The sequence below is a fragment of the Macrosteles quadrilineatus genome, unplaced genomic scaffold, assembly GCF_028750875.1.
Source record: "Macrosteles quadrilineatus isolate MER2022 unplaced genomic scaffold, UCM_ALF_1.0 Scaffold_4__1_contigs__length_99947679, whole genome shotgun sequence".
Lineage (NCBI taxonomy): Eukaryota > Metazoa > Arthropoda > Insecta > Hemiptera > Cicadellidae > Macrosteles > Macrosteles quadrilineatus.
Window position 1 is genome coordinate 44,103,243 of NW_026542597.1, and position 13,727 is coordinate 44,116,969.

The following is a 13,727-nucleotide window of genomic DNA, read 5'->3' on the forward strand; positions in this document are numbered from 1 at the left end:
TAATGAGCCTACATTTCAGGGAGAAAAATCTTAAAATAGTTTTTTCTTTTTACTAGCCATCCATAATGAATGATTTTTTTAACTAGACCTACTTTCTACGTAATTAACATATAAGTTCCAGCTCTGCACCATGATATAATAAATAAATATCATATTTTAGATATTATTGAACAAAAGCACAGTGTTAAGATTTTCCAAACTTTTCACTAAATTTATTAAATTGCCCCAAGATATTTGTAATGATTGACCCATACTATCCCTCTATGAAATGAAATGAAATGAAATGAAATGAAATGAAATGAATGAATGAAATGAAATGAAATGAAAATGAATGAAATGAAAAAATGAAAAAATATCTTTATTCATATGGTATACAGTCGCATACATTGAATGGCGTCACTAGGCTTAAAACTAAATAAAACTAATCTACAATTCATCGAAACCATAAAGTGTTTTATCAGTTAAGAAATGTTTAAGTTTTTTTTTAAATTTGGAAATATTATCAATATTCCTCACCTCAGCTGGGAGTTTGTCCAAAAACCTTTTCCCTGCACAGGTGGTTTTTTTGTTAAAGAGCTCCAAGTTATGGACACTGACAGCAATTTCGTTTCTGTTCCGGGTAAAATAATTATGACAATCACCAAGTTTAGGGACCAAATTAGCATTAGAAAGTTTTTTTGTGTGTAAAATTGTATGAAAAACATAAATACTATACACAGTCATTATTCCCAATTTTGAAAAATATTGACGAGCGGAAGTATCCCATTCTAAATTTAACATAATTCTGATTGCACTTTTTTGACGAGTAAGAATTCTATCCAGGTTTTGCTTAGAGGTACAGCCATAAATACTTATGCCAAAAGATATTGATGAATCGATAAAAGCAAAATAAAGAATCTTTAAGGTTTCTATTGAGCAAAATTTTGACATTCTATTAATAGCATGGATACCAGAAGTAATTTTGTTGACTACCTGGTCAACATGCTTATTCCATGTAAGATTTTTGTCTACAATTAATCCTAAAAACCTTGTTGTGGTGATTTCTTCCAATTTATTATTTTGAAATTGAATTACAGGCTGTACAATTTGTTTTCTTTTTCCTGTTGTAAAAACCATAAAATTACTTTTGCTTAAATTTAACAAGAGCTGATGAGAATTTAAAAAAGTATTTAGCATATTTAAAGTATCAGAACAATGATTTTCTAAATTTGATAAAGATGAATTGCTGATTTTAAAAGTAACATCATCAGCATACAGGCAGATATTACTACTGTGTAAACTAGTTGAAAATGGAATTGACAGATCCCTAATATAAATGAGAAATAAGATCGGTCCCAAAATAGACCCTTGGGGTACCCCATGGTGAATCTCTGTAAGAGGAGAAGATCTTGAGATTAACCTGTTATTTGTCAAATTTTTAATTTCAACGTATTGATATCTGTTAGAAATATATGATCTAAACCATTCAAACGAAATGCCATCAATGCCCAAACTTCTGATTTTATCTAAAAGAATTGTATGTGACACACTGTCAAAAGCCTTACTTAAGTCTAAAAATATGCCAACTGTTGTTTCACCTTTGTCAAGAGAGTTTATTACTGATTCTATAAAATCTATTGCTGCAGTTGTAACTGATCTTCCTGATCTGAAGCCATGCTGATTATTATCATGTAAAGAATACGTTTCCAGATAATTCGTCAGTTGTATGTATACTGCTTTCTCATATATTTTTGAAATGGTAGGTAATAGCGAAAGAGGACGGTAATTGGTTATTTTTTTAGAATCGTTGTTTTTATAAAGAGGAATAACTTTAGCAATTTTTAATTTAGAAGGAAATAATCCACTAACAAAAGATGAGTTAATTAAATGCACAAGAGGCTTCACTAACTGATAGCAAGCATGCTTTAATATTGTCATGGGTATCTCATCAAAACCAGTTGAAAGTTTGTTATCAAAGGAACTGATAATTTTTAAAACTTCACTATCTGTGACTGGTTTTAACCTAAATTTAGTTTGGGAGACTTGTTGAATTGGCTTGTTGACATGTGTGTTGCTATTTTGTGCAAGGTAAGGAAGTATTGATGAGGTTACATAGGTGCTAAAAAAATCATTAAATATTAAGCTAATATCTCCAGGATCAGTAAACAATGTATGATTAAAATCTATTTCAATATTACTAAATGCTGGTTTCTTGTTGGAGACCTCATTATTAAGGATTTTCCAGGTAGTTTTACATACATTACTAGATTGCTTAACCTTAGTCTCAAAATGTTTCTTTTTAGTAGCAATGACTTTTTTTCTAAAATCCTTATTCAGACTTTTGGCTTTATCAAATAAAATTTTATTTTTTGTGTTACGTGCCATTTTACTCATGTTTACAATTTTAGATTTTTCATTCTTCAAATCATCTGTTATCCAAATATTATTTGATTGTTTGCATCGTTTTTTAAACTTAGGAAAACATGTATTAAAATAAAACATAAAAATTCTATGAAAAGTGTCGAATTTCTCCATAACATTTGCGTTGTAAACATCTATCCAGTTTTCATGATCTAATAATTTAGTAAACATGTGTAAATTTTTTTCACTAAAGTCTCTTACTTCTTTTACAGTTATTTTATTTGGAGTCAAAACATTTTGGTTTGTGAACTTATTATTTAGGCAACTAATCTGCAACAATAATCCATCGTGATCAGATATCTGGGTATTCACTCCAGTAACATTTATCTTATAATCTAAAACATTTGTCAATACATTATCTAGAGCTGATTCTGACATATATGTAACACGAGTAGGAAAGTTTACAAGATATCTCATGCTATATACCTGTAGTACGTCATTAAGCATTTTCCTGTAAGTAGTGTCCAATACATTAATATTTATGTCTCCAACAATTACAATATTTTTAAAATGTTTCAACAATAAATTTAATAAAGAGTCAAGCTTCTCTAAAAAGAGATTAATTTTTACAGAAGGGGATCGATATATTGCTACTAGTAAAAGCTTTAAACTATTATGCTTGTACTCTGTAATACAACACTCAAATTCTTTTTCACATATTATGTTGGTATTTTCCAAAATATTTATTTTTCTATGTTTTACATTTCCATTGATTTTACCAAGGATCAAGACACCACCACCACCAGATCTACTTCTTGCAAAAGATGAGTGAATACAATAGTTATTTAAATTAAATCTCGAAAGTTCTAAATCTGTCATTTTATGCTCATTAATTAATATTAAATCGGGATTTAATTCTTCAACTGTTATCTGTAAAGAATCTATTCTAGATGGCAGGTGTTGTATATTTAAATGAAATATATCCAATTTAAAACTTTTGTTGGTTAAATTTAAGTGATTTCTTTTGGCATCTTTAATAAGTTTTTTGAAGGCGGGTTGTCTGTTACAGTTGGTGGTGTACAAGATATAACATTGCTTACTTTATCCTTAGCTTCTAGATTACAATTGATATTAATATTTCGGGTTTGAGGAGGGAGTTGAAGTGTACATAGGGCAGAGAGGCTATGCATTACGCCGGCACCAGATACCGCACTGACACTAGCACACCCACTGACAGCCAACCCCCCATCACTTGACACAGTTGAAGGTGAAATTCTCAAACTGGACTGGGAGGTATCATCTTCCTCTTGTAGTTGGCTGTAGACATTAACATCTTTGTGAACTGCTGTTGTAGTTCTGGTTGCATCAGTGTGTTGTTGGATGTTATGGATACCAGTACTAGAAGTTTTGACAGCGATAGCTTCTCTGAGACTTGTGATAAACGCAGCATGCGAAAGGCCATTTCTAATGTTGGTGTTGGTTCTTTCATCTGAAGTTATGATGATAACTGATGCATTAGTTGACCTTTGAAATTTCACTATATTTTTTGCAAAGTGTGCAAGCGTGACATGATCTCTGGAGCATCCCATAGGAGAACAAATTAGGGTTTTCAAATTTTGTTTATTAAATTCTTCTATTAGTTGATCAAAAGCATTGTTGTAAAATATGTACTTGTTATGTCTTGGTTTTTGGTAGTACCTTGATTTAGTGACCAAGCCAAAAACTGATGGCCCATTGTTAACTTTCTGCTGTGTTAAATTAGAGTTACAGTAGTCCGAATCACTTGGTTTACCAAAACACTCTTTAAAAGCTACAGCTACTCCTGCACTCATGTTTTTTTCATGAGTGAAATCAGCTGAAATACAATGAGCGAAAGCAACATCTACATTACATTTTTGTTCTTGAATAACAACTTTCATGTCAGCCTCAATTACAGTAATTCCAGGGTTGTCTTGATTTGTAGCTGTAACTGTTACTGTTTGATTTTGTAGGAGTGCTGTGGCTGTACCAGAGTTCAGGCCATGTGTACTCGTGAGAACAGTAGGCCTAGCATTTTTTCGGTTGCTGTACCACTTTTTTAAACAGTCAATTATAATATGTGCTAATTTAGTTTTGCCTTTGTTATTGAGGTGCAGTCCATGGGATGTGTAGTGATATCTTTTGAGTTCACTTAAATTGATTAGATGCACATTGTCACTTCTAGCTGTTAATTCATGGAGATAGTTGTTTACCGTCTCTATATTTAAATTTTCAAAGTGATTCATGGGTTTGTCATGTCTTGTTGGTACAGTACATAAGAATACTGGTCTGGATTTGCTAATTTGGGTAAGTTTGTGTTCTAGATGTACATATATATCAGATAGGTTTCCATTCAGACTGTCATTGGTGCCTCCAAGTATGACTAAAGGGTAATTCTTGTTGTTATCTATGGATGCTGAGTCCACAACCTGCAGTAAAGTGGTATTGGCTCGTACATAGCCAAACGTGTTTATTTTGCCCAAGCTGTAGGTTTCAATCTTGTTGGCTACATTTCTACCTTGACTGTCCGAGCAGAATGTTAGATTAATATCAGGACATGTAGTTGTAGTTCCTTGGCTAGTTCTTCTTGTTCTTCTTTTAGGCCTAGTGTTATCAATCTGAAGTGCTGTAGGCTTTGTCATGGAGTCTTCCGGTGTCATGAGTTCTCTATCGGGTCTATTTGCCTTGGTAATATCCTGGTTACTCTGTTTGTCAAGAACAGAAAACTTATTTGTTGTTACTATTTCAGGTTCTTTTGTCAATGCCTTTTTAGTTTTAATATGATTTCTTTTAGCTCTAGGTTGTATTTGGGTCCAGGATTGTGAATTAGGTGTAGCTGAAGTTTTCTCTGTATTACACAACCTTTTATTTTCCTTGACTTTACCTCCTTTTTTAATCAACAAATTGTAAAACAATCCGTTGTTTAATGCTGTGGAATCATGCAGAAGATATGCAAGTATTGAGCGTTTTAAAATCACGTCTTCATTGGTGAGTTTACAATTCTGGAGATACTGCACATTTAATGACCCAGTAGTGATAATGTCATCTACCAAAGACTCTACGACCCAGCAGGAGATCACACCACAGTCATAGCTGTTCGACTGCTGTGGGCCATTCAATGACAGAAATTCAGCCATACACGTTTTTTCACCAAAATAATCTGAGAGCTTTTGAGCAACCTTCTTTGCAGCAGACAAATTGGCATTGTTCAAGGAGTCAAAATAATAGAATTTATTGTTCTTCCTGTCAAATGACAATACACTCCAGTGGGAACCGCTAATTCCACTGCTAAGATCTTCAGAGTCATTTATTAATGTTAAAATAATATGTTTGTTTTTAATTTCCAATGGATCTAGAAATTGGTGAACATCCATTGAGTTTTTCACTGCATGGACAATTAGTGGGTTTATAATAACACACGATGTCTTAGTTAATAACTTGTTATTTAACATATCAAGATATGGTTGGATAGTTATATCAGTTAACCAATTTGTGCCTAATAATTCAGTGGCAATCATTGACTTACTCATTGTGTTTGATTTAGTCTGTGTCCCAGTGGATGTTGTGGGTTTGGTTTCTTTGTCTGTTTGCATTTGCTTAATATTACCTTCCAGCCCAGTAATTAAATTGTCTTTGATTTTAATCTGATTATTTAATTGAGAAATCCTAGTCTCAAGATCATCGATTTCCTTCCTATATTTAGAGCACAATTCCTCAGACTCCTCCTCAGCTAACCTCAGGGATTTTTCCATCTTACTTTTCTCAAACATGAGTTGATAGTTAATCTCATTCAATTCTAATAAACTAGTTTCATGCTCAGGTTCATTATGTGTTTCTGGATCATAAATAAACTCCTCAGCTGTTATTTTAAATGAATCAGCTTCATCTATAGCTTGTCTCAATTTACTAGTCACTCTCTTTGTAGGTAAAACATCTTCTACATACATAGAAAAATCAAACATATCCATCCTCTTGCAGGTGCCAGTCTGCCCCGTGCCAAAAAATGTTACATGATATTTATCTTTGTCTACCTTGGTTACAAGAGCAGGCCATGGCTGATGTCCTTTAATTTTTGCAAAAATCTTGTCATTAATTGAAAACATTATTTACAAATAGCCGAGAATAATTACAAATATTGTAATTATTGTAGAGTAAAATGGATTTAGTTAAAAATAAACATAAACAAACTTCAGCATAATATGAATCCTTGAACTGAGTTATAAGAGATAAGATAAGGACCCCCAGCAGAGTCCAGTCAATCTGACCCTCCTTATCTGATCTGATAACAGACCCTTCTCTGCACTGTTATTTGAAATATTTTCAGGATTTTTAATTACATTTTCTTACCTAGCTGTTTAATTCTTTTCCACTTTGATAAATAAAAGTCAAGATAACATTCACTAGTTGAAAGTAAACAAATTACAGTAAAAATTATGTATAAAATTGCAGTATTTACTCATAAAATTAGCAAAAAATCAGGAGCACAAACTACACTAGACTTGCCTTGCTGCTCTCTCAAGCCACCTCCTTTAAAATAACTCTATGGAGTTATTTTAAACATTCTTGCCACCAAGACTGATTGTACGAAATAATATGGTTACATAGCCTACCTCTGTCCGTCTTCAGTGTTAAAAAATAGTCCGGGGATGACTAGTTTCGAATCAAAGACCCATTATAAAATCCACATCAAATTGAATAGTCTATAATCCAACAGAAGTCTTCATCAAAAAGTACATACAAGTCAACACATAAAGTTTATATTTACTTACACACAGATACTAGTACATTTATATATCTACCGTACATTTAAAAGCTGTAGGCTGTCCACATTCATTCACGTGGGACAACAGATTGTACGGCGGACACAATGGAAAGATTCCGTCAGATTATAGACTATTCAATTTTATGCAGATTTGATAATGGGTCTTTGACCCGAAACTAGTCATCCCCGGACTATTTTTTAACACTGAAGACGGACAGAGGTATCTAAACTTTATATTATTTCTATGGAGTTAGTTGATCGATCAAGTTTTAAACAAACTTTTATTCCAGACTAGATGATTCTGCCACTGCTCAGACAGCCAAAAATGATCAAATCTTGGAACTTCAGAAGCAAATCAAGAATCTCAAAGAAAGAGAAGAAGAACTAACACAGAGGTGGGTTATATTGTCAGTCTTACATTGGTGTCTTAAATTAAATGCTCGGGTCATCAATACTCCTTTTTTTGTCCTAGGACGCTAGGCGCGAGCCCGGAATTGTTTTTCACATTACTCCAGGCTAGACCTAGGTGTTTTGGCATTATCACTTGGATCAAATCCATTGGTAATTTGGCAGTATTTGAACCCCAGACCTCAGGGACCGAAGTCCCGCGCTCTACCAATTGACCAGCTTGCTCCCCAGTCATAAGACTACATTCTATGCATTTACCTAAAACTGTAGCCTAAATAATTTAATTTAGTAATCAAGGTCTATTGTTTTATTGTGCGGAAATAATATTGGACAGTAAATTACACTAGCCTAGTAGTGTCCACTTGAAATTAACTACATTGTTCTATTTTCCACACAGGCTTGAAAGCAAAGAACAAGAATATGTAGCTCTAGACTCAGTCCGACACCAGCATCAGCTAGAGGTGGACTCTCTGAATCAGAGGGTGACTGAGCTTCGATCAGAACTGGACCAGTTGAGGACACGAGCTCAGCGAACACTTAGTGATAAGGAGACAATCATCAACCAACTAAGAGCCAACAACTCCGACAGCTCAGTGGAGACTAGCTTCCAGACTGAGCTGGCTCAACTCAGGTAGTGGCTCTGAACAGAATACTTATTTACGGTATACACTTGACAATCCGACAGATATGGGGCCGAGCCCTTGTCAGATTATCAAATATTATGGATACCGAGAGTAGGTACCCTTGAAAGTAGTCTTTTTACCTTAAAAGCAGCTTTGGCAGCTATGGCTGTCAAATTACCAAACGTGACGGTCTAACAAATGTTGGCCTATTGAGATTGCACTGTACCAATGGTTTTTGTGCTAATGTCCATGTGTATAGCATTTTGTAAGAAATATATTTAACTATTTTTAAGGGAAAGTGATTGAAACCTTATGGTTTTTGTGGATGTGCCAGGAATCAAACTTGTCCCTCCCTCACCAAAGTTTGAGACGCCACTAGGCTAAGACCACATGCTGAAAATTTCTATTTGTATTGTAGTGAGAGTGTTAAGTAGTTCAGTAACAGAATACTGGATCATTACCATTTACCGGTTCAGCATAGTTTACTATAATTTATCTTATAATTTATGAAGTAGCCCCTGAACTGTTTAATAGACAAATATAAGGTACATACCTTTATGTCGACAGTGTAAACGTTGTAGTAACAGGGTGTATACCAACCGGGAAAACCGGGAGAACCGGGAAATAACCTTGAATTTGAAGGGACCTGGAAAAAACCGGGAAAAAGCCGGGATTTTTGGTCCGATTCCGGGATTTTTATTTTAGCCCCGGTAGAAGATTGTAGTCGTAAAATGCGTCTTGCCGCGATTGCGGGCGACGACGATGACGTTTCCGTGACCGCGGGAGACGACGATGACGTTTCCGTGACCGCGGGAGACGACGATGACGTTTCTGTGACCGCGGGAGACGACGATGAAGTTTCCGTGACCGCGAAAGACGACGATGATAATTTCTACACGGCCGCGTGATATGCTCATGTTTTTGCCGTGATTGCGGCCGACGACGATGACGTTTCCGTGACCGCGGGAAACGACGTTGACGTTTCCGCGACCGCGGGAGACGACGATGATGTAGACACGGCCACGGGAAATATTCATGATTTTGCCGAGATTGCGGACGACGACGAATATGACGTTTCCGTGACTGCGGGAGGCTATGATTATGTCTACAAGGCCGCAGATGTTCATGATTTAGCCGCGATCGCGGACGACGACGATGACGTTTACGTGACCGCGGGATCAACGATGATGTTTACACTGCCGCGGGAAATATTCATGATTTTGCCGAGATTGCGGACGACGACGAATATGACGTTTCCGTGACTGCGGGAGGCTATGATTATGTCTACACGGCCGCAGATGTTCATGATTTAGCCGCGATCGTGGATGACGATGATTACGTTTCCGTGATCGCGAGAGACGGCGATAATGTATACATACCGCGGGAGATGTCCAGGATTTTTCCATGATAACGTAAGACTGTGATGACGTTTACGTCACTGTGGGAAGCGACCACACGACCGCAGGAAATATTCAGGATTTTGCCACCGTTGATAATGTGTTCATAAAAAATTAAGATAATATTCAGGATTTTGCTGCTATCGAGAGATAAGATGTTTCCGTGGCCTTAAGTAATGATGATAATGAAAATGATTACTATAATAAGGATTATTACTTTTTCAACACTAGCTCACTATGGACTTTGAAACAAATTTGATGTAAGTTTATATTGAATACTTAAGCTGCAAGTCTTAAATTGATTGTAGTTTAAGTGGAACCAAAGAAATACTCGGGAACCTGGAAAAACTTTGAAAAACCAGGAAAAACCTGGAAAAAACCTGGAATTTCACTTTAATAAAATAGTATACACCCTGAGTAAGTACAACTCACAACATGTTTCGCCTATACAGGCATCATCTGGTGATTTCCTAGCAAGAATATTTAATCCATGATAGAGTCGTCAAGAAACATTTAAATAGATACTCAAAGACATAACGCACAAAAAACATTTATAATTTTAAGTAGGCCTACTATTAACTGGTCGCGATACGGAGGCAGACTGGACTTGCTGCAATTATATAACACCGACCCCTTCTCCGCCATCAGTAGTTGTACTACAAAGGTCAAACTGTTCCTTTCTATTGTTGTAGGCTATTATGGCTTTCCAACATGATTGTACGCTCTTCTCATTGGAAACTTTTAGAAGAAAAATATAAAGAGTAATATTCTATCACATTGCATGCCACCTCTTGTGCATTTATCCTCAAGGGTACAAGTTATTCAGCAGACATAAAAGCATCAAGCTTAACAAAGGAAAGAATCCACACATAGAAAAAATGCATGTAGATATTATTTGTTGTGAGAGAGAAAATGGTATTAAATAAACACGTTTCTCTTTAAGAGAAGAGAAGCAGATGCTGATGGATGAACACCAGGAGACCGTAGGTCAGCTGGAAACGGTCCGTCGGAGGCTGGTGGAGGTGGAACACACTCTGGACGCAGTGAGGGAGAATGCAGCACGCACACAGCAGGAGCTGCAGGACAGACTGGCACGCGAGCTGCAGAAGAGAAACATCATCGAGGACGACTTTCGCATACAGACACAGGTCAGACGTTTACTATGCAAATTGATTTTACCATTTCTGCAATCATAAGTAATGTAGTGATAAGGAATAAGGAATAATGTACAACAAGTGAACAAATACATAATTCACATGTGAGCCTGTAATAAATTGTTTATTTTTTATTGGTTCTGAATGATGAAGAAAGATTCTTCTAGAGGATGAATTTGTTTACTAAGAAATCTTTAAATATTGTTGGGTCGTTGAAAAAATGGAAAAATCTTACTAGCAAATGATGTTTGGTTTTATTTATATAACTTAAATCTGTGCCTATTTTGCAACAATCGTTGTTTCCTCATATTGGTTCATAGTGGCTGGTTGAATACATCAGATGAGGTTATGTTTTTTAAAATTAAATTGAAAGTGTATTGTCAGTAAACAGTTAGTATGTTTAAATACTGTCATTCTAGTTAGTTGCAGCCCAGTCTTGTGATAATATTGAATACTTGGTCAAAAGTAAAGAAAACTATGAATTGTAGATCCACAATTTCAAAATTCAATTTTTATTTAGTTCTTGTAAATTTAGACGTAAAACCACACATCTGAAGTTTTGATGAATTTTTACAGGATTAACTAGTGGTCCAAATTGTCGGCTGTTGAATCCTTGACTAGTGGGATTAAAAAACTTTAAACAACTGTATATTATACTCTGTAGACTTAATAATATCTTATAATATCTTGACTATGTAGACAAGAGAAGAAAAGGACAATCTACCATTAAAATGTACACAGAAAATCTTTGTCACCACCTTAATTTTTTTTTTTTATATTTTGTTCTGGAGAGCTCTTGTATATTTCACTGACAGTTGTGTTAAAAAAATATATATTATTAGATTTGTTTATTGTGTGTATAAATCATAATAAACAAAAATAATTCATTGAAACACTTGTTATTTAAGAAATTAATGCGGATATTTCCCATCATGATTACTAAATAACTAAGCTTTCACAATTTTTGGGATCTAGAATCTGATCCCGACTTTAGGTAAGCAAGTACATGAAACATAAAAATATTACCACGCAAATCCAGAATTACTAACCCACCTATTGTACTACTGTTGTAATATTGTGCTAATTTTGTTATGTTTTTGATATTTTATTTTTACAACTAAAGACAGGATCAGATTCCAAATCCTCGTGAAACTTTGTTTTTTTACTAATTGAGATGAGAAATGTCTGCAATACTCTGTTGAATATCATAAACTTACCAAAAATAACTTAAAACAAATAGACAGTATATTATTTTGCAGGAGCTGCGCTTGGTGCGGGAGGAGTACAGTGCACAGCGAGGTCAGCTGACCGCACGGCTGCGTGAGAAGGAAGCAGAGCTGGCGCAGCTACACAGTCAGCTGGCTGGTGCACCACGACCGCCGGCACCACACCTGCTACCTGGCGAACTGGAGGTGCGGCTGTCCAGCCTCACCAAGACACTGATACAGAAGCAGACGACGCTGGAGAGTGTCACCACGGAGCGCAATCAGCTGCGGATGCAGTTGGAGGAACTCGAGGTTTGTGGCCAATTACACATGTGTATGAAAATGCCCATTGGAATGTGAAGGTGTAAGGAATAATGCTATTGTATTGAACACTAATGATACCTAGTTGCTAATTTTAATAATTTAATTGTATCATTGACTTTGAATACTGAGATATACATCCAATCTACAGTGGAGCTCCGACTTTCCGAGGCCCAGTCATTCGAAACGTTGATAAACCAAAATGCTGATCACTGATGTTGCCGTGATGTCGAGAAACAATCAGCGGTAACGTCAAGACCGCAAGATATCATTGTGTAAGATTATTTTTCCACCCTTAAAATTTGTTACTGTGAAATAGTTCATACTAAATACAAGCTTGCACACGCGCCGATTGTTTTCCGACCGTCTCTGCAGTTCTTCACCATCCTCCATTCCAGACGACTGCTCTGCTACTATTTTTAGTATTCTGATGTTGGATTTAATTTTTCAACTTATCGTGGAGTTCGTCAAAGGATGCTATTGACATTCTCAAATATTTTAAAAACTTACTGCTATCAGGCCTTAGTTCTTCAAAAAGTGTGTAGAATGTTCCCGTGTTTTCTCTGCTTTGATTAATTGGATGAATCCAGGACTTACGTTTAATCCTACGGTGCTATAGTACGTCGATACAATAACCATACATAGCAAAACCTCTTTTAGGATTCTTATTCAATAATCTTGTCTCGTCCTCGACACAACAATAAAGCAACTGATCGTTTCGCCGATAAAAATCCGGTATGTCTGCAAGCACCATACACCAATAAAATATCGACAGACTTTTTACCGACTGTCCAAAATCGGTGTATGTGCAAATAGCCGAAGTCTGTACATTATATATTTTTGGTTGAGTTTTCGACCACTGGACGGACGACCTCTAGTCAACACAATAAGGCAACCAGAATAATTTAAATGTTTGTGTTTGCAAGATTGCTAGATCTAATATAATATCGTTTTGATAACAGCACAAGCACAGAGAACACCTGATGATGCTTCACCAGTCCAGGATCATCAGTGCAAATGATACCGATGATGGTAAGTTTGTCTTCAGAGGGTAGGATGTTTGTCTAATGTTTAAATGTAGGACTCTTGGGGGTATAAATAATTCTTTTCGTCATTAGGAGTTAAGGAAAGGCCAATTGGCTGATTAGGATTATTATGTACAAGGATAGGGATCAGCTAGCTTACCTGGTGGATAGAGTCCAGATTAGCCTTGATTACACATTGAAGTCCCTAACTGGGACGAAATATTAAGTTTTCTGTGTTGTGTCATGTGTTTTATGTGTAATCAAGGCTAATCTGGACTCTATCCACCAGGTAAGCTAGCTGATCCCTATCCTTGTACATAATAATCCTCTTTTCGTCATTAGTCTTTTATAATACTAAGTACTGGTGTTTAGTCGTAAATTCAACTAGGATGAAACATGGGTTGTCTATTAACATATAGGACTTGATAAAGCAGAGTGGAAATATCACTTTTACACCACTGATAACAAACCTGA

General features: G+C 35.7%; 1 protein-coding gene across 1 annotated transcript in view; it reads left to right on the top strand.

Annotated features, from left to right (window-relative positions):
- Positions 1-13,727, top strand: part of LOC128993658 (golgin-84) — a 36,868-nt gene that overhangs the window by 9,234 nt on the left and 13,907 nt on the right. Inside the window, exons 6-10 of the mRNA XM_054417720.1 lie at positions 7,411-7,515; positions 7,926-8,159; positions 10,492-10,696; positions 11,962-12,219; positions 13,191-13,260. Coding sequence (XP_054273695.1) covers positions 7,411-7,515; positions 7,926-8,159; positions 10,492-10,696; positions 11,962-12,219; positions 13,191-13,260 — 872 coding nt within the window. The remainder of the gene's footprint in view (positions 1-7,410; positions 7,516-7,925; positions 8,160-10,491; positions 10,697-11,961; positions 12,220-13,190; positions 13,261-13,727) is intronic.